The sequence below is a fragment of the Oxyura jamaicensis genome, chromosome 6 (assembly GCF_011077185.1).
Source record: "Oxyura jamaicensis isolate SHBP4307 breed ruddy duck chromosome 6, BPBGC_Ojam_1.0, whole genome shotgun sequence".
Taxonomy (NCBI): Eukaryota; Metazoa; Chordata; class Aves; order Anseriformes; family Anatidae; genus Oxyura; species Oxyura jamaicensis.
In genome coordinates this window covers 16,681,426-16,702,994 of record NC_048898.1, presented here as the reverse complement: position 1 = coordinate 16,702,994, position 21,569 = coordinate 16,681,426, and the positions used below count along the sequence as shown (strand labels likewise).

General features: G+C 44.4%; 1 protein-coding gene and 1 long non-coding RNA gene across 7 annotated transcripts in view; both read right to left on the bottom strand.

The window, feature by feature from the left end:
* GBF1 (golgi brefeldin A resistant guanine nucleotide exchange factor 1) overlaps window positions 1-16,971 on the bottom strand; it is a 101,205-nt gene extending 84,234 nt beyond the window's left edge. For all 6 annotated transcript variants that reach the window (XM_035329319.1, XM_035329320.1, XM_035329322.1 and 3 more), the window contains exons 1-3: window positions 16,836-16,971; window positions 12,188-12,293; window positions 10,833-10,899 (exon numbers count right to left, since the gene is read on the bottom strand). In XM_035329319.1, the coding sequence (XP_035185210.1) occupies window positions 10,833-10,899; window positions 12,188-12,293; window positions 16,836-16,843 (181 nt within the window). In that variant the 5' untranslated portion in view covers window positions 16,844-16,971. The remainder of the gene's footprint in view (window positions 1-10,832; window positions 10,900-12,187; window positions 12,294-16,835) is intronic.
* Window positions 16,972-18,226: 1,255 nt separating this feature from the next.
* LOC118169275 lies at window positions 18,227-20,402 on the bottom strand. The gene is made up of 3 exons (XR_004751998.1): window positions 19,923-20,402; window positions 18,629-19,340; window positions 18,227-18,556 (listed from the first exon to the last, which is right to left on the bottom strand). It is a non-coding gene; the product is annotated as an uncharacterized LOC118169275 (long non-coding RNA).
* Between the last annotated feature and the right edge of the window lie 1,167 nt (window positions 20,403-21,569).

The following is a 21,569-nucleotide window of genomic DNA, read 5'->3' as shown; positions in this document are numbered from 1 at the left end:
TCAGCGGTAGGTACTATGAGCCTTCCAGAGAAGAAGATGGGAGCTAAATCAGTGATGCAGCAAGAAGAGGTGAACAGAGGAGCTGAAAAGGTTTTGAACTGTAAATATCCTTCCTTTGGCTCCCTCCTCCCCTTTTCTGGAAAGCACAGACAGGCAGTTTCAACCTTTCCAGGGTTTATTTAACTGGCTTAACAGAGGGTCCTAACAGGTCACAAATAAGCTTTTTAAATAAAAAGCACACGTTGAAATCAACTGTGGATATATCAAAACTCATGGCCAAGCCAATTTTATTGCTCAAAGCAGAATTAAAAATATTTGCAGCCCTCTTTTAACAGCAGATTCACATAAAACCTCTTCAGCTAGTCGAACACAAGTAGAGGTTCCTCAGAAAAAAGGCAGTTTTGACCCATGCTTATTTAAAAAAAAAAAAAAAAGAGAGAAAAAATAGCTAGGTTTGTATCCAAAACTAGTATTGCTTAAAGACAAGTGCATTCTTTAGAAGAGTTTAAATTAGTTTTGCTACATTAAAACCTGAAAACTGTAAAATGTTTATATGAGAGAGCGTTCCTTCTTCCTTAAATCCTATACACTAAAATGCTTTTGTACACTTTGCTTTTCAAATCTGTAACACTGGAATACTTGTCAAGGATCTAACTGGCACATCATACAAGAGGAGTGGAGAGCAGCATGACAAGAAAGAAAATAAGCATCTTATGGGTGGTACTGAAAGATGTTAAAAATTAATGGCCAGTGCTGAGTAGGATAAAGTGAAATGTGGGCAGAATATGAACTGCATTACATTTTAGAGTTTATTAGCAGCCTCGTACAGCTGCTCAAATTCAGGCATCTAATACGGGGATGTGAACAGCTGGTACCATCACCTGCTGTTCCTGCAGAGTGAAAGCGAGTGTGTGACCTTCCGCTGCAGCACACGAGCCCGGTGCATGTGAACAAGTACCACTATGGGCTGCAAAACTCAATAGCATTAAGAACCGCCATCCAAAAAGACACCGGACAGTTTAAAGGTGGCTCAAAGAAAATGAACTTCACCTTGAGATTTTTAATGCATTGTTAGTAAAACAGAAAGGCATACAACAGTTTAAGCTGTCACCTCTGACTCAAGCTATAGTAGTCAGCTACCAAACGGCCATTAAAGCAAGCATTCCTGGATGCCTACTGTGGTTTTGCCCCATTATTTCATTCTACACTTCTTCAGCAATTCATTTTTCTTTAAAAAATAGATTTTTTTTCTATTATTAAATTACCATTAGGCTACTCTGTTAGTTGCTCTATTGCTTTTTAAAATGTCTGAATCTTTTCATTTCTGCCTCTCCTGCATCCAACACTCTGAGAAAGGCAAAACCATTTCCCTAAGAAAACATTATTATTTTTTTTTCAAATATACAAAACATGGACATTTCTTCCATTATGTTATTAGGGAAACAGAAGCCTTCATGATGCAAGTGTTCATACTCCTGTATCAAGCAAAGAAGTTACGCGCTTTATAAAAAACTTGTTCAGGACTGCTAGCAGTGCCAACATAAAAGGTTAGATGTGTAAGTTCCTTCCATTCATATAGCAAGCGTTGATTACATCAACAGAAACACTCAACTGTGGAAAAATGGTCCACAATTCAGCTTTATTTTACCTTCACTAAACCATGGCTGTACCTCTCCATCAAACCAAAAGCTAATTTTCCCACAATATCACAGCACTCCTGTTTCAACTGAAATAGCCTTTTCCTGTTGACCGTAACATATTTTAACAGACCGATAAATATTTGGCAAACATATTGGGCAAACATACTTCCTACACCTTTGTGTTCACCATGAGCACCACCACTTAGGTAAATATTCCCAGGACTGTATTCTCCCCACTCCTTGTATCAGTGCGATTGCTTCACGTCTGAGGTGATTTCACACCGAGGCACTATGTATTTAAGAAAGGAGAAGCACAGACAACATTTTATGGTGCTTGTTAGATCTTCAGGCTGACTAAATGTATTTGCATTTCAGATTCTGAAAACCCAAATGTTTTAACAAAGAGCCACGCACGCAAAGCAAAACAAAGCATTTCTAAACAACAAATGGGAAAACCTCAGACTGATGTGAAAACCAGCTAATGACGTCTCTCTCCTCCCATGCTGCTGTGACAGCCATCTTAGTTGTTACAGAACTATTACAGGCCACTATAAACTGTCTAATCCAGCTTTGAAGAACGTCCAAGTTCCTAAGTGCAGTTACTAAAGATGCTTACATAAGCAACCATATTCTACCATCGCCACGCTTTATTTCTAGAATAAAGCCCCTCCCCTAGACCTTATAGACTATTCTCCTTTAGTACACAATGATCAAGATGACAACCTCATCTTGCTTTACATCAACAATACCTCACATTTACAATTTGCCACCTAAATTATTTAAGCAGTTAATCAAGAGGTAAATGGAATCTAATAATTTGACGGCCACTTGGGAGACTTCTTCACTGTATCAAGAAAAAGCAGAATTTATTGAAAAGTAACAGGGGCACAAAGACACCTTTTAATAATAAACTTCCCCCTAGAATTAAGTTAAACTCAACCAAAAGCGAGCAGCATTGTTCTGAAATTTCTCATCTCACTTAAGTAACAAGATAGCACACGCATACATCAAGAGCTACTAACAGTCATGCAAGAAATTCACGCTCCTGCACCAAGGAAAGAAGGCATACATGTTCATAAAAGACTGCTCTGTTTATAACTTATTCCTAGCCACGTTTAAACAGTAAATTAGTAGACCAAGGACAAGACTAGAAATTAGAACTTCTGAAGTGCTTATATACAGACAGACAATCCAAGTACCACCACCATCACCAAACAATTTATCATATTCAGCTAACAGGCATTAATCAAGTGCGCCCCTTGAGCATGACAATTGTGTAATTGTGATTACAGTGCAAAATACATCCATGTATATCACGGAACAGTTTACCTAAGTTAAACTATCTTAAACTAAAATACGGATTTTAACAGGATAGCTAAAGCCAACAGCACTTTGAACTTCAGTTCCATTGCATGTAAGTGCAAGCTCCCATCTGACACGTTGGGTTTTTATTTTGTTGTCATAATGTCGTGCCCTGTTTCTCAACTGTTATGTAACTGCACACCTTTCTTCCACAATGCGCTGGCAAATAATAGTAGCTTGAACCAACAAGTTTTAACTTCATGATTGCACCATGCGAAGAGCACAGGCACATTCAGTTCAGGAAGTTCAAGTGATGAAGAGTATGTCTATCCACACCCCCTAAACTAACTGAGGAAGGTCCCAATACAATCAGGAGTTTAAAGGAAGAGCAGGTTGCTTTAACACTTAAAATGGCATTTCCAAGTCACATGGGTATAGTATGTGATGCAATACTAATGCTGATTTATCATCAGTTTCCCACAGTAACTATGACTAGTTGATAAAACATCTTGAAAGGGATCATTTCTTTTCTACAGCTTTGTGATGAGCTGTATTCATTCACTGCTCCTAGACTTACTTATATGTAATAAATCACTCATGGTTTATCCTTCCTCACTGTATTTATTTGTTGTATTTAGAGATGCTGTAAAACAAGTTCAAGTCATGTCATGTAAAAGATGACAGGAGATATCAAAGGACTGGTGCAGATGTAAATTTTAATATTTACTTCCAGGACAACATGGCTTTTGTGTATCATTTTCTAAAGACAAATTTCATAAGCATTATCTTGTGTTTTTTTAAAAAAACTTACAATAAGGAGATTCAAAACAAGTGGGAAGAAAATGTTTTTTTCCTGACTGTAATTTAAAAAAAAAAAAAAACTTTTTTTTTTTTTAATATATATATATATATATGCTGTACAACACTCAGACAGCAGACAGACTAAGTACGGTTACCTTAAAAAAAAAACTCATGCAAGTTCAGCAACATACAAGCAAACCTCCAACAGCACATCACTCACTATTAACGTCCCCACACCAATCAATTTGGTATTTTAATAACAATTTTATCCATTGTTCTGCTCTTTCTGTACTTATCTTGAATACCTCCCATTCCACTTGTCTTCTTGCTGGGTTTTGTCTTCTTCAACAATTATCGTGAGAAGCTGCACTTTATCACACATCCCTGCACTACCCCTGAGAACCGGACATTTTGCCTCCTTGAATCCTCTTTCAAACCTCTCCTTCAAACTCACATCTTGCTATAAACCTTATTAGGGATGAGCCAACAATGGCCTGTTTGAAGGACAAATGGAAGTAGTCATTAAGAAAAACCTTCAAGTGTTTAACAACTTTATATACTTAATGACCTCTCTACTTCCACCCTCTAAAGCTACAGATTTCTTGAGACAAGGAATGTTTCTGTATGCACGGTGCGTATATATGACCAAGATGTGGCATTTGTATTACATAACTATATAAATATGCACCCGCACTTTCCGACACAAGTATTGCTTCCTTGAAGCTGATCACCTGTGAGCCGTTGTTTTTTAACTAGTTAGATGGCAGTGATTTAGTGAAGAAGGAGGACAGCAAAGAGAAGGAAAGCTGTGAGAACAGAAGAAGGGCTGCATATTTAATGAACTAGAATTCAACACTTTCGCATACACTTCTCCCTCCAGAAGGTTTTTACTACCATGCAAATAGCCTTACTGTCTCTTAATTGGCCACAATCACTCTTAACTGGTCTCAAACAACCACAAAGACAGCAGGGTCAAAAACACCTGGAACAAAACCTCCACGGATAACTTAAGAGGAACCTTAATTTCAGCGGAGCACCTGGCATTGCCCTTCTACGAAATCAAACTGCAATTTATAGCCCTCTAATGTATGTACATTAGGCCATTTCCTTTATGGCTCCACTTCACACAGAAGCAGTAACTGAAGGAAATAATGGAGTGCCCAACAAGTGGGAAAGTAATTGCTCAACAAGCGTGGAACAAGAGAGACTCAGTTGCACACCGCGCACATGTGGCAGCTCTTCAGAACCCAGCTCTGCAGTGGTAACAGAAGGCTGGTGTTAGGGAACAAGCACACTGCAGGAACTCTGCCAAGCAACAGCCAGGAGCGCTTGTCCATCTAAATCCTAGGGTCCTTAAGGATTAGGGGTCAGGAAACAATTCCTTCCAACAGCACCACCTCCTGCCTGTACCTGCCAGTCATCAGCCACGCACAGACAGGAGACCAGCTCCAAGCTCTAGTCTTACACTACACACAACGAACTGTATTAAAAGGATGCTAAGGTGGCATTGCAAGGATGGAGGGCAGCAGAAGGGACAGTTCAGATGCCCTGACTTGAAGAGAAATGCAGAAATACCTTGTGTGAGGAGTTCTGGTTATGGGTTTGTTTTTTTTTTCCTCTAGATATTCCCATAGTCACTCCATTTCTTTTAAATTTATTCAGCAAGTTTCTTACAAATCAGAAGCACAATACAGAATTCAAACATAAAAGCTAAAATGTTCTTAAACTAAGGTTGCTACACAGCCTCACTCTAGCCTTTTCTGCCTGTTCAGTCTCTATTACACATTCTCTTTTACAAGCTTCCCCTTCCCAAGAGTCCCATTCCACCCAGTGCCCTGTGTTCAAAGCCTCACTGAACCACTCAGCTACCAGTGACCCTGCACCTGACTCCTCACGCTGCACAAATGCTGCCCCACAGACAACAGAAAAGCCTTGCAAAAAGGTTATGATGCTTGCCTTAGTGCATGTATAAGCTTCACAAATACTAAGTTATTCATCAAGCACGTTCCTCCTCTTTCTTCCTTTATATTATACTAACACAATTTTTGTGTTAGTTTTGGGCTTGAGACGTTTACATCCCAGAAATCTCCCAGTGCAGTCATCTTTCACAGGGCACAATAGTGTCACTCCAGGAAACTCCGTTAGAAAGTAAAATATTAGCTACCATCTGGGAAGAGGCTGGTTTATGATTTCTCCAGTAACACCAAGAAAAATCTATGCCAAAAATGTCAAAAGAAGCCTGTTATCAGAGGGAAAGCCTTAGCCATAAGACAGCCCTTTGCTTCTTTTGATGCAACAATGAAATTAGAATGAAGATGCACCTCTGTCAAAGACAGTATCTGGAACTACCTGCAGCTTTAAAGCAAAAATTGTGTATTGATTTACATTCTCTCTGCACTTGGAAGGATGCCTGCCCTTTTGAAGGCTAGGAGCTTGCTTTAAAAATGACAGATTTACTGCAAAATCTGAATACAATACACAAGAATCAAGTAGTCTGGATTCAGCCTGTAGGCAAAGCACCAGATTATTAAGGTTGTCACCATAATCTTCCTATTTCTTATAGTAATAAGATGATAAAAATATTAAAAGAAAAGAATTACCAATTCTGTACACTGTGTTAGATCATCTGACATTGATAAAATTGCATTGCCACCTGCTAATTAGCAAGGCTTAATTAGAATTATGGAAGAAACCTTACTTTCTCTTTTTTTTTTTTTAAGTATTCTTATACCCTTTCCATTCTTCTTAAAAAAAATGTAGAGAACACAACAAAAGCTACATGTTAGCCAGAGTTGCTTGGTCTGAGAAAAGGCCCTACATTTATTTTTACTACTCATTTACCACTTCTTAAAATGAGATCTTACAGGAAAAGTTCAGGCATTAATCCCAAATCAGGATAAAATTTCTGTATTATCTGAATGTCAGATTTTCCTTAAAAACTGAATTTCCAGAGATCAGACATGAGAAAATGAGTGTGCAATCAAATCTACATACCAGAAAACTGATGGCTACAGTAACAAGTATATTAAATCAGTACACTGGGCAAAGGTTCTCCTATGGTTACAGTCATTTGACCTTTAGCCAGCTCTTAATGCCCCAGCCAGCCCTCTAAAGATGGAGATTTGTAGCAGCTTCTTGTCTGAAATAAGCCATGAAAAGATTCTTCTGAACCCACTGTACAAGCATTCATTTAAAATGTCATGAATGTGCATGAAATCTGAGTGCTTCTAACAGCTTACTTTGCAGCTTCTGTTTAAATGCACTGATTCTGAACCACAAGAGGATAAAAGGACTCAAACCTTCCAGTCTGGCACTCATGGCCCTAAAATATACACAAGCACCTCTTCACAGGTGTGTTTACCTAGTTTAAACCTTATTTAAATAGACTCTTGATGCACACACTTTCCACAAACACCTGCTTCTCCCACTGCACTGCTGACTTGTACAAGGCAGTTGCATTCAGTTATTTTCTGTCCTAAAACCATCCTACACACCAGTAAGCACTAATTCAGTCACAAAAATCCTGGTTACTGACTCCTCCTCCCAGTCAGAGCAAAGCACAAACTCTGCCTTGAGGAGAACGACTAAAGAAGTACCTGCTTTCACCTGCACATCAAGCTGGAACCGTCTAAAGACTTCAACAGCAACAGCAAGATTCAAGAAAACCCAATCCTGACCATGGGAAAAGAGGCTTATGATGAGTTTTTTATTTCCAGTCATTTTTGGTTACAAAACCTCTCCCAGCTGAGCTCAAGAGCATCCTAACTTAGAAACACTCAGGAAAGAGAAGATGCTCCGTTACCACTGGATGTCAAAAAGAAGCTTCCTTTTCTTGACTTAAATCCATAACAAAACTGACAAAGTGAACAGCCTTTAACATCCAGACATATTTTCTAGATACTCAATGTACTTTAAAAAGCAGTCAAATGAAAGTTGTGGTGCAATTACCCTAGATGGGAATCTGTATCAATACTCAGGATTCCATCAGTTTTAAAGAAGACCTATCTTTGAATAGAAGACGACTTTCTATCTTTGAAGACCTAGTTTTATTTCAATTTTGCAAGCCTGGACAAAGCTTGACAGTCATTGTTTGCATGCAGTCATAACTCAGGACACTAACTTGTGTTTTTCCTGAGCATTGGAAACATGAGACATCATATCAGACAAGCTTACGCTGCTCATCCTGGTTCAAGCATTCAACTATTAAGTTTATCTTGGAGTAATGTACGTACCACCCAAGACGAGAGAACACCTATTTTTCTGTTTTTCATGCAACAACTATCAACATTAGAACATATCCAGCATGCGAAAGTGTAAAAATGGCATAAAATAAAACCAATGAGAGGGGATCAGGGAAGACATGATGTTCATTTTCAAATTATTAAACAGCTCTTATAAACCTACATATAATTAAATTTCACTTCCAGAATTTTACAGAGTTAACATCATTGTCTCTAAGTCAGGTCCAAGGCCTTTCACTAGGTATGGTGAATTGCAGAAATGAAGCTATTCTTACCACATGCATGGGATGTTTGTGCTGAGCAACAGCATCTTCTCTAGGTGTTTCCTTCAGGAGCCCACTTAGACATTACGATGGGATGGGATACCACTAGATAGTTGCAGGCAAGGATTTACTATTTTGGATAATCAAATAAAAGACGTTATGTAATTTACTTACTCTTGAGGAGCAACATTTTGAAATGGGAATCTTTAGCTGCGGGAGGTATACAGTGCATCTTTATACCCTTGACCAGGGTATTTCAGCATCACAGTCACGACAGAGTTAATACCCACTAGCTCAGAGGAGAACAAAAGGTACTCCACTGCAACATGCCTAACATTTACATTGCCTCTCTTTGCTCATTAAACAGGTTTTGGTTAAATAATGAACAAACTGTATTACAGACTCCGATGAGAATTCCAAAATTATAAATCAACTGGTAAAGCCCAGAGGAGAATGAAGGGAGTGGGAGGGAAGGAAGGATAATATTGACTAATATAAAGGGCGCAGCTTGACAGTGGATATTCCTGCCACACCTGATCAAACATGCTCCATGGGGGAGGGGAAGGGGGGGCGAGAGCAAGAGGGGAGATGGGACAAGGCAGCCTGAAATTTGCATCCGGAACAGATTAAAATGGGTTCTTGGGGGATTGAGAAAATACATAATATATATTACTATAAATGCAAAATTGTACTAAAAGCTAACTCAAATGTCAAAGATTACAGCTTGAATAAATTTAAATATAAAAGCAATGTGTTTCCATGAGCTAATGAAAGAGACGTGAAAGGAAGGTCCAGGCAAAAAATAAAAACCTCTGCCCCCTCCCCCAGATAATAATTAAAAATATTAATAATAAGCTTGGACTTTTCATTGCCTGGAAGATGAGGCAGTAGACTCTATATCCAAATATTGCTTGAAAACCAGTCTGCCCAAAACTAAAAAAAAAAGAGCATAGCAATGATGTCCTATCTCAAGGCACTGGTCTATAAATAACAGTCATTGAAGCTGAAATTACCTGTTCAAAAGAACCCCATGTAATCAAACCAATATGCTATCATCATCATATATAAGCAATTACTAGCTCAGAGTAAACCTACTTACATGATGACTAATACTCAGAGAGTCTCTCAGTACATGGAATTTGGCTTTCTCTAACACGAGCAGATACTCAGCTTGCATTTTTTCCCAACAAGTCAACAGCATATTGCATCCAGGAACTACAGATAAATAGCCAGCCCCTGACATTTACTCATATTGCATTTGCTCAAGCATCCTGACATCTCCCCACCTTGTTGATAAGAAGTGCCATTTGCAATAATGGCAAAGAACTTCAGGAGTCTCATCTTCAAAATTTTATCTCACTGAAGGACAGATTAGTGCCAGGAAAACATCCTCCAGAAGAGTGTAACACCCAGAACAAAGATATTATCCAAAAATACAAACTGTGCAGGAGTTGCCTATGATGTCACGACCTCACGGAAGAGTCCTGCTCACAGCCAGGGGACGTTCACCAGGCAAAGAAAAATAAAGCACTACACTTGCAGGCAGCCACAAACAAGGAAGGAATAAGGGCTTAGAGCTGGCACAGGTCCTCAGCACCTGGAAGGGGCACTACTGTAGTTCTAGTGAACATAGTTTTGAAGGGATTCCAGGCTCAGCACTGACACGAGAACAGGCACGCTTCACAATCAGAAATGCAAAAAGCCCATCTCAAACTTGAGTTGTAGTTCTGAACACTCACTGTGATAATGGGATCAGAAATAAAGCTTAATTTAGAATATTGCAATCAGTAAGAAATTTTGGGAAGAACTAGCAGAATGCGACATGCAGCTCAGCATTAGCCTCACTTCCAGACTCTCAATATATGCTGGGGTTAAACAGCTACTCCTGAAACTATAAACAGAGAAAATGTGGGTGGAAATGGGAAAAACTGTCTGGGAGCAAAAACCTAGTCATAATCCACATCACAGCCATATGGCTCTACTTCTGTAATTAATACAGAACCCCATCTCCTTTTGGTGCAACTGATCACAAAGTAAAACACTCAAATCTTGAGTCGTTCACCTCAAGGTTCAAGAGGTGCAAATGGGAAGTGAAACCTCATTTTCACTTATTATTGATAACAAATGATGAAACACAACAAACCAAAGAATTTAAGGAGAAACCATATAATGGGAGACACCTTTCCAAGCAGATTTTTCTAGTCACTCACAGATCAGAAAGCATAAACAAAGCACAAAAAGATTATACAAAATAATATAGCAGATTTCCTGTATTACTAAAAACTTCAGTATAACGAAAAAAAGACATATGTAAACACACACAAATATATACATACACACACAATACACACGTAGACGGATGGATGGATATGTCCAGATAGTGGCAACACTGGTATTTGTATATTAGTTTAGCACTCATATTATTCATCTGGAAAAGTATATACTTATTAGCTCTTTTCTCGTTATTCAATATATGATCTCTGGATAGTAAATAAGATAAAGTACACCTGCACACAGAATGCAATATTAACATTTGCACCTTCCCTAGAAGGTACACGTACCTGCTGATTTCTGCTTAAGCTTACCTGTTATATTATTCAGCACTTCTTTTAAGATGCTAAAGCTATGCAGCAGGGGATCCCTTTCTTCATCCTATAGGTTATATATAGGAAGGAAGTAATTAATAAAGCAAGAAGACAAGTCTTAATGATGGGTATGTAAAGATCTCACCTTCATATTCAAAGATGTACCGTGGGTTGAGTTTATCACTGTCAGCCTGTTTACTCCATCAAAATCAAGAGAAGCATTTTTATTTTCCTTCTCGTGCTACCCAATGCTGCACAGCTTAAATGTCAAAAAATAAGTTCAAGACGGAGCATTCTACTTTGGTTTTACTGTCCTTAGAAGTATTTCTGATTAGCCTTCCACTGTTCAACAAATTTCAGAGCAGATCTACCTCATACCATATTGAAATGGCTCATCTGGATTTGCTATAATGTTAATCTATGCAGATGGTAATGGGAACAGAAATACAATGACATTTGGTGCCATTAAAATAACTTGAAGAAAGAATCACGGTATGAAATTTATATGAAAAGCTGCATCCTTTAGCCTTAGTTTACCTTTAGGATATTAAAATAAGGAGGAACAGTAGTTTCGCCAAGCTATGTACATCTGCAGCCACACCTACTGGGTGGCAGTGAGCACTAATGAAGAAATGCCCGTTAGAAGGAACCCTTCCCTCTGACAGACTGAAAGCACTTGGGCTGGGTGACAGCCACCTGCTATTCACAGGGCATTCTGAAGTGCACCACAGATGCAGTACACCACGCGCACACATCCACGCTGTGAAAACCGTGAACTGGCCAAGGCACCATTACTTAGAAACGCTGTGCTAATGGCTTTTAATAGAACAGGTTTGAAACTATTAACAGGTTTCATTCAAGAGTGCAACTAGCACTCACTACACAGAACTAAAACAAATATACTTTGCCACATTAAAAATTTCAAACTACCCCTGTATATAATGACTTCCCCAACTGTTATTTCATGGCTTCATGATCAGGACCATCGTCTGTATCGGGGCCCAATATATATACATACAGATATTCCCTTAAATAAATAAAAACCAATACCTTTAAAATTCCTGATATACTAGAAGATAAAAAGTCTGAATGAGATTATTTTCATGCGGAACACAATCAGGGGTTTTTTTGTTTATTTACAGGGTATACAGGTAGGAGATTTCCAGCTTTGTACCTCTGACAGTCACTGACACTCAAGAAGCCAAAACTGCTTAGCGTGAAACAATGCAGAAAAGCATTCCAACTTTAGCTACGAAAGTACTATTCAGAGTGCCAAAAAGATAGAGGGAGTTTTCTAAAAACCAGACGGTTTCTGCCATAGCACGGACAGGTAGCAACAACCTAAGGCAACTTACCAGATGTGTGTGAGTGCTCCATCGGGCATTACGCTTTATGGCTCCCACCACTGCGTTGATTTCACCTTGTACAATGTATATGTTTTTATCCACCATCCTGACGACCCTGAAAATAAAGATAATTCAATTAATTTTCAGCCCCTCAGAATCATTCCCTTCCTCAGACAAAGTATCGAGTTGGCCCTAGTCGAGCAGGAGGCCTGCAGAGATGGAAAAATAAATAAATAAATAACCCCACCACTTCTAGATCTTTGTTTTGTGCATGCAGGCAAACACTTTTTTTTTTTTCCCAAAAAGAAGACAAAAGGAAGGTACTTTTCCACAAAGCTTGTTTTCATGAGAACATGAGAACAGACCATTAGTTAGAACAGGGCATCTGCAAAGCAAGACAACTTCAGCAAGGCACATTCCTCTTTCTTCCAGTATGTGCAAGTTCAGAGAAGCGTCAGGGTACCAGCACACACCCCCATGACAATGCCACCACGCACTCATCGCCTGCACTTACGCGAAGTCCTGCAACTCTAAACAGAACACAAAGCTAATCTTGTACTCCATTAAATAAGCATTAGAGGTTTGAGTAAGCTACCTAGAACAAAACTCTTTGGGACTTGAAACTTCGACAAAATAACATTGTTTATAACATGCCTTCATTTCACACCTGCTTCATGAAGAAGGCTTCTTAAGAAAGAAGACAAGTACAAAAAGTCAAGAGTAAGATCCCACTAAACGGGCAAAACCAGATGGAACATGGAGAGAAAGTGTGAAAGCAAAAAGCAGACATTTACACTCACAGAACCTGAGGGAAAAGCTTGAATCTAATGTACCCAAAGAGAAAGCCAGAAGAGAATTGTGCAAGAAGTGAAATATTTTTAACGGTCTGAGAAAAAGTAACAAAAAGTAGCCTACTACAGGATTGTTCTCTCTCCACTAGCTATAGCCCAGATATAGTGGAGCATAAGCAAGTAACGATGGAGAGGAATGACCAGACGTTGCTGTTTATAGGGAATAAACAGGACTTATAAAGAGGCCAGAGTCAGATGATACCATGTCTGCAAGCAAGAAGTATTTAGTGAAATGGTAGATGATAATGAGACTTTTTCAGAAGATACGAAAGGAAAGCGAGGAATCCAATTTTAAATCCCATCAGGACATCCATAGGAAAGCAAAAGACTGAAAACAGATGAAACGCTAATCACAGCACTTCAGATCAGATGGGCACATTTAAAGGACTCCATTGGGGTGAGGGAGAAGAAAAAATATAAGGATTTTTGCCTGTGTAGCAAAGGCGAAGCTGGGAGGATGCGATTTTGGTAGATCACTCCAAGCTTCGGAAACACTGCCACACAAATCTCAGAACAGACATCCTGGATCTGTCAGGCTTCGCTGTAATTAACATGTTTGAATTATCAACAACACTTCAAGTATACAAATATCCTCTGAGCAAAAGAGACTAATTTGCTTCAGGACTCTGCAAACAAGAAAGAAAAATATAAAACGATGCCTTATCAGGGGAGAGCATCCGATTTGTTGTTTCGATTTTGTATGTTTGCAAGAGGGTGAATAATCTTACAGCAACACTGCTTCTTACTTCATTCGGTTATTTAGAAATAACGGTATTCCCGAGACTTACACAACAAGCTAGGGGCAAAGACAAAAATACAGGAACTGGCATAAGAGACCAGATCAATAGTTTCTCATTCACTGCTAGATGATTCAGAAAAATAAACAACCAGCTGTGCCAAGCAGTGTGCTTGTGCCCTGAAGAACAACAGTTTATAACCTCCCTCCACATTTGTACGTAACAGAACCCCAGGTATTTTCCTACTCATTTGTCCAACGCTTGAGAGATGTTCCCATTCCCAACGCTAACTTATTTCACGTATTAGTTATATGATGGCTTTAAAATACAATTCATAATTTTATGCATTTTTTTCCTACTTCAGCATGTCATCTTTGTTTTAGTACAACACGTTCATGGGAGACTTTATCTCCCTTGTAAAATCCCTCGCTTACCTCTTCTTTCAGCAATTCCAGCATTTTCCACGTCTCTACATGGAAAATTTCAGAGAACAAAACACCGGTCCGCAAAAGTACTTTTAAGGAAACGTTGTACATTCACATTTGTCAAAACCCAAGTTTTGCTGCCTTCACTGTGCACGTAAACCTCCCAGTGCCATTCGAGGCATTCAGCAAACTGACTTCTAGAAACAAAGGCTCCCCTAACCTGATTTGGAAAAGCACATGAAGAAATAGCAAACACGTGCATCACATGCCCTGCACATGCACTGATACTCAGCAGATACAGTGCCATCGAAAACGATACCAAAGCTTAAATACTACTCTGCACACTGCAGAAATAGGAGCACCATGGGCATATTCTTCTGCCTTTAAGCTAGAAGAATCACGAACAAAATCTAGGCCAATCCACCATAAACACAGGGTACAGATGAGAGAAATTCCTGCTCCACATTTAAGCTTGCAGCCAACCAAGAAATGGTACTAACATGTTCCAAAGCAAACCACAGCCAACTATCTTTGTTCACGGAAGAGATCTTTGTAGCTGTGTGCTGGAGAAGGAAACAGAAAATAATTACAGGGGGGCAAAGAGGGCCAGAGAACTATTTTCAGAGAGATTCACCTTGCAAGTTGGACTCAGCGAAAGCATCATCCACCCTGAACAACAGTTCACAAGTTTATTTCAAGGAATGGAAATAACTTCTCCAAACTCTGTACTTCCCGAAGCTTACCCTTTTTAAACTGTCAAGACAATTTCAGCATTCAAGCAACAACTGCTCTCACTTCAGAGCTTAGCGTAGATGTTCTATACTGAAAAAAGTTTTAAGATTGAAAGCAATGCTCTGAAGCTGCCCAGAGAAAAGAGAAGCTTTACTAGACCAGCACTGAAAGATGCACGGGGTTTAGGAGAGCCTGGGGGTAGTTAAACAAAACCATTAAATGTTTGTTTAACTACAAAAAAAAAAAAAATGCTAAACAGGTTTCGTGTTACAAGAGTATGCTCTAAAGAGTGGGATATCCTGTAACTGTTGGACAGGCTGCCAGAACTGCTAATGCTAAGATCAATAAACATTGAAACGAACTCCCAAGTAAAGCCACGGTCCCTCCAGCTCCCGGTGCCTTCAGATCAAGATGGGATACCTTTCTCAAAAGGAACTTTTAATCACACACAAAACAGCAGACTCAGCATGGGAAAAACTGGATGAACTCCTGTGGTCTTGAGTCACACAGAAAAATCAGGAGAAGTACCTACTACATTTCAGAAGCATTTTATTTTCCTATTTCCTCAGTTAATCCTGCACAAAATCCTATTTCTCTCTCATGATAGGTTCATGCACCTGCTAAAGTTTACGGATCAGTCCTCAGATTTTGCTCCTGCTCAGAGCTTCAACAGGCTGCTCCAAACCAATGCAGGTGCCCAGCCCACCACGAGAAACAGGGAAGCTGTCATCATTCACAGCCTCACTGCTAACAAGGTTAGAAGAGTGGAAAAAGGCAAACACCTGAGCATTTCATAGAACAACAAAGTGTAACGCCCACACACTTGTCAAAGCCTTCACCAATGCTCTGTGGACAGGAACAATCACTCTCCTGAGGCTCCTAAAATAGTATCAGATGCAAAGCTTTCATATAAAAACAATGACAATATCTACATCTGCAAACGTTATGTCACACGTGCACTGCACACTCCACTGCTCAGCCCTGAAACACACAGTCCCAGCACACAGGAACCCAATTTTTTTCCTGGGTGTTACCACAGAAAGCTACAGGTACATGTTTAGGAAACACTCCTTTCCCTGCAGGGCAATGTCTGCAACTCTTCTGGAAAACAGACAGGAGTCAGCATCAGAAGGGACAGTCCGGCCGGCTTCCATCAAGTCACTTCTTCCTATCGCTAACTTCAGCCATGCTGAAGGACCCAAACCCAGTGAAACTGCTGTAGTAAAGGGCAGTAGTGAGCAATGACATTCTCGTCACGTATGAAGGAAAGGTGGCTCTTGAAAGCAAGTTGCTGCTGACCTGAGCGTGCACTGCTTATGACGGCGCACAGATAGAGGGTGCCTGACCTGGACGTGGCCACTGCAGCCCTACCACAACACAGCACGCGAGGCACCACGCTGCCCTGCTGCTGCCAACGCGGTACAGAACGCAACACACAAACACACGGCCGCCACACGCAGCCCTCTTTGCCCCACAAACCCCAGTACGACTCCTGCCCAGCTCAGAGCCAGCTGACAACCCTCAAGTCCTCTCCTCCCTTTAAAACAGGGCCCGCGGGTCCCTGTCGCGATATTTCACTTTTAAGCCGCCCCGACAGGGCCAGGCCGGGGGCCTGGAGCCTCTCCCCCGAAGGCCGGCTCTTCCGAGGGAGCCAAAAAGCAAGGGTTTGTGGGCACGGCGGGTACCTGCGGCCCCCTCCTCGCCGTCGCGCCCCTGTCGCGGGCGAGTCGCGCCTGTCGCGACACCGCCGGGGCCGGGGGGCGGCTGTCACCGTGTCCCCCTCACTACCCCCCCTCCCCGCCGGCCCGCGGCTGCCTCAGCTCCGCCCCCCCTCCCCCGCCGCGCCCTCCCTCCCGCCCCGGCCCTCGCGTCGCGACACTATCGCGACAGGCGCCGGCCGCCCGGCACTGACCCCCGCATCCAAGATGGCGGCGCCTGCTCCCCGCGGCGGCCGCTCCGCACATCGGTCGCGACGGGGGGTCCGGCCCCGCGGCTGCCCGCCCCCTGCCCGGCCCTGCCCCCTCCCTCCTGCCGGCTGCGGGCGAGGCGGCCCCGCGCGGGGTCCTCCGGGCACCGGCGGCGAAACCGGCCCCGCTCCGCTCCGCTCTGACGTGGAAACGGGCGCACCCCAACCCGCTGCCTGGTTACTGCGCTGACGGGCAGCCCGCGCAGCCAACCCGAGCGCGGTGCGGCAGCCGGCCGGCTGCGCCGCCCAATGGGAGAACGGGATGCGAACGGAGGGGGCGGGCCTTGGGGTGACAGGCGTGAGGGAGCCAGTGAGAGGGGAGAGGGTAGAACTAGCGGGGCGTCTGGCCAATCACGAGGGGGGGTCTGTTCCGCCGGGGGGCGGGGCTACGCCGACGAGGGGTTAGCAAGGGCGGTTGAGGGGAAGCCGGGAGGCAGGGCCGCCCGCGCAAAGCATTGTGGGGGAGAGGCGGGGGGGGGGGCAAGGGGCAGCGGCCCTCAGGGGTGTGGGGGCAAAGCGGGGCGGGAGCGGTTACTGCCCCGAGACATGGAACTGGAACTGGCCGCTGCCCCAGCGCTGCTCACTGCCTTAAAACATAAAAGCGGTCGCTGCCCTAACACATGGAACTGGTCGCTGCCCTAACCACAGCTTCCTCAGCCGGGCTGAAACACACGTTAGGCACAGGGCAAGGCAGCGTGCAGCCGCCCTGCGCAGCCCGGCCCCAGCGTGTGGGCTCCGGGCTGGAGGTTTCAGCTGTAACTGCAGAAAGCAGACCCGCCAACTCCCCACAAGTGAAACTGTGCTGGTGGCCTGGCCCGCGGCTCGGAAGCCACAACATCTCTCCCCAGTCTCCTCTAGCTGTACCGCTGGCAGATTTTAGCTTGAGCCCTCAGCTACAGAGCGGGTGCTCAAACACTCACCCAGCACAGAGAAAAAAGCCACCTAAGCAGCAGGCGACGGCTGGCAGAACAAGAAGGCTCCTGGCTGGTGCTTCCTCCTTCCCTTCTGCCCTGCTGCAGCAGCACGTACAGAGGCTCCATTCGGAGGCTCCCTGAGCCGGTTGTTTGCTCTCTGTCCACCCTCCCTTATAATGGAAGGGGCTTTCTGTGGCGTGGGCTCGACCCCCTCACACGGTGCCGGTCAGCTGAGCTGCCTCCCCTCCCAGGGAAGGGGCTGCAGCCCCTCTGTGCCTTCTTGCCCCTGCCCGTGCCAGCTGTGCCGCTCAGGCTCACACGCGGCCCGATCGGGAGAGCTGCTGAGGTGTTATTTATGGAAGCCTGTCACGGAGCTTGAAACCGAGCCAGCCAGGAGCCTTCTGCTTCACCCGAATGCATCTTAGTGCATTAATAAAGAGCAAACATTGCAATGTGCTTTGCATTTTTATTTACCATCCAGCACTGCATTGTCTGGAGAGGAAAACAACACAGCACGGCCCCGTGCTGTCTGGGGAGAAGCAAGTTCACCCGCGCACACTGTGCACTGCCTTATTCAGCCTTCAGGCACTCCAGCACCACCCTGGCCCGACAGAAAACCCTGCGGATGCGATAGTGCGGCACCGACAGCCCAGCCCAGCAGCAACAGGGAAATTCGGGGTCCTGGCGTGCCTGATCCGGCAGCACAAGCGTGCACAGCTGTGTGCAGACTACATGTGAGCAAACTGGAGCCTTCTGTGGGCACCAAAGGATGCTGGTGCAGGACCAAGATGGGAAAGTCCCTTGCTGCTCTATTCCCATGGTAACGCACCAGTTCTTACAGCACGGGACAGTGAAACCCAGGATCAGAACAACACAATCTGGGCAAATCCCCCAGGCTCACACTGTGTGATCAGGAAAGCTGGGCTTTACTCTCACTGCAAAGGCACAGCCTTTCAGCTGAGTTTTTGTCTTGAATGTTTCTCCTCAGCCCACAGGGAGCATATGGAGGGGCTGCAAACAGTGACAATCCTCCACACAGCCCTTGCCCAGCTGCTTCTACAGTTCACCTCCTTCCACAGGAGGCACGTGAGCAGCCAGCTGGTTGTGCAGAGCATTTCCATGGGGCACAGCAATTGCTTGTGGCAGCCTTCATTCGGGACCAGATTGCCAGCACAATAGCATGCTCCCCACAAGCTTTGATGAGAATATAACAAATCCGTGCTGCCAACCACCTCAGCCTCTGCAATCTGCACTGATGGACAGGACCAGCATTGCACGGTCCATTACTCTTGCTCAGCTCCTGCCAGTTTGCGGTCATCCACAGAGCCCAGATTTCAGACACGCAGGCACACGCAACATGGAAATTTTCCACCAGGTTAAACAGTCTGGGAGAGGTTGAACTTCCACCCCCTTCTCGTGGAGGCTTTTGCTATTTCTCTAAGGCTTAGTGAGGTCTCCAGAAAAAAGGCAAAGAGAGGGATTTGGCTCAGAAGGTAGAAGCAGTTGTCATGGCTAGGAACTACTTGCAGTCACAGAGCTGAGAAACAACAACAAAAAAAAAGCCATTAAACACTGAACGCAGTTGTTCTCAGCAGCTGCTGCTTTCCAGAGGAAGCTCAGGTAGAGGCCAGCCCACAGCCAGCTGAAGGCTCTCCAAATGGAAACTGATGTTCTGCATCTGGTGCAATCTGCACTCAGGCCAGGACCTACAACTGAAGCAACAGAGCTAAACTAAGACACTCGAGAATACTAAAATCCTTCTCTGGAAACTCTACAGAGCCCAACATCGGAGCCACAGAGCAGTCTCCTTGGGCTGAAACATCCTCCTGGCTGTTCTACCTACCCCATGTCTCAGCAGCGCTCCTGCATTTCCCCGTGACGTGAAACTCTCCAGACAAACATCCCGATGCGATGTTTCCCATTGTCTCTACTTGGCCACGAGAAGCCATGCTTTTTTGGCAGGAGCAGCCTGACCTCAGTCAGTCCTATCTTCGTCACCTCTTGGCTGGGCTACGGCTACGTGATACACCTGGGCACGAAGCCCACAACACCGGCAAATAGCAGCTAGAAGAGCATGCAGCAGCAGGAGCCCTGGCCACCACAAACACATCAAACCCACCCTCTGCTCCCTGTGCCACCTATCCCAGGAGGCCAAGCCGCATTCAAGCCTTGCTCCTAATCTTCAAGGCATCTGATGGCACGGCACCAGCATGGCTAAAAGATTAGTTAAGACACAAAGGTGGAAGCCGCAATCAACAATCAACGACTCTACCACCCTCCAGGAGCAGCAGAACAGCCAAATTTGGCTGTTGCAGAGACAGGGTTTTCTCGGAGAACACACTCCTCCCGGCTGGTAAAAAGTAAAGTATGTCTAACGTGCTGAGTAATTCCCTCCTTTTGCATGTCCCATCTCTCTGCCAAGATGTGAGTCAAGTTTGCTCTGGGTTTTGTTTGCTTTTGCCTTTTTTTTTTTTTTTTTTTTTTTTTCCTTTTTCCTTCTATTTTCTAATTAACACAAAGTAGTAACATCTGTCTCCTGAACCCAGGTGAAGTTCTTGGTCTCTTCTCCAGCAGTGAATCCTCCAGCTGGCAAGACAAGATGAACTACCGCTAAGTCTTGGCACCGAGCACAAGAGCTGCTACTACATTTCAGCAGCAAATGCTAGAGCCCTCCCTCCCAAAGAGACCATTCATGCAACAGGGTGGTTGCAAGGAGGTTGGCCTAGCGAAAGCCTCCCACTTCAGCTCCCCAGATCCTCTAATCCAGCAGTCTTCGTGCTGCACTTCACAAGGAACAAGCTTGTGACGTGGTGCCGGTTCTTATTTCCAGTTGCCTGAAGGAAATAGCTAAAAATACCATTGGTTCATTACAACTTTAAAGCACTAATTATATTTGCTGCAGGCTACGCACAGGGAAAGGTCTGGAGGGGAAGGCAGGCAGTTCAAAGCACCACCTCCGTTGCTGCAGCCCAGGAGCTGGGTTTTCAGCTTCCCCGAGGCACGTGCTGATAGGGATGGACTGTCCCAGGAAAGTGCTAATGCTGCCGTGCTGTGCCTGCTTCTCCTGACGGAGAAGAGCCTGTGCCAGGACGGGTTAAAGTCAGGGATGGGAAAAGCTGTGCTCTTGTTTGCTGCCATCTCTGGCAGGCCAAAAGCAGCGGGGCAGACACGAACCTCAGAGTGCCACTGTTACAAAATCACGGTAATTTCTCACGAACGTTTCAGCATTGCCAGCTCCTCTCAAACTCTCCACGCTTCTACTGAATTAATGTGTGTGTGCAAAGTTTTGAACCATAATTTGTAACGCCCGTGTCTGCTTAACCCCTCCTGACGTCCTGTGCTGCTTCGCCCGCAGTTGCCCTCCATACATCACACCTATACGCTGCGGTGCGCACGGCTCGTAAATCACCGGGGTTAACATTCACTCCCACTCTCACGGCGTTATCCCCTAATCTCCAAAACACGTCGGGGGAAGAGCCCGCGGGGACCTTTGGCACCATAAACCGGCAGCACGGTGACAGGGAAACGACCCCCAGGAAACCCGCCCGTGGCGTCCCGGGGCCCGACGGCGGGGCTGAGCCCTTTCCTGCAGCCCTCCGGGGACCGGCAGGGAGGGGAGCCGCCGGCACTGAGCCCGAACCCCGACGGCGGGGCGGAGACCCCGGGGCGGGCACCTAAGGGCGGGCACCTCGGGGCTCGCCGCGCTGCAGGGCCGGAGCCGTCGGTGCGCGACGGTGGGGCGGACGGGAGGCACGGGGCCGGCGAG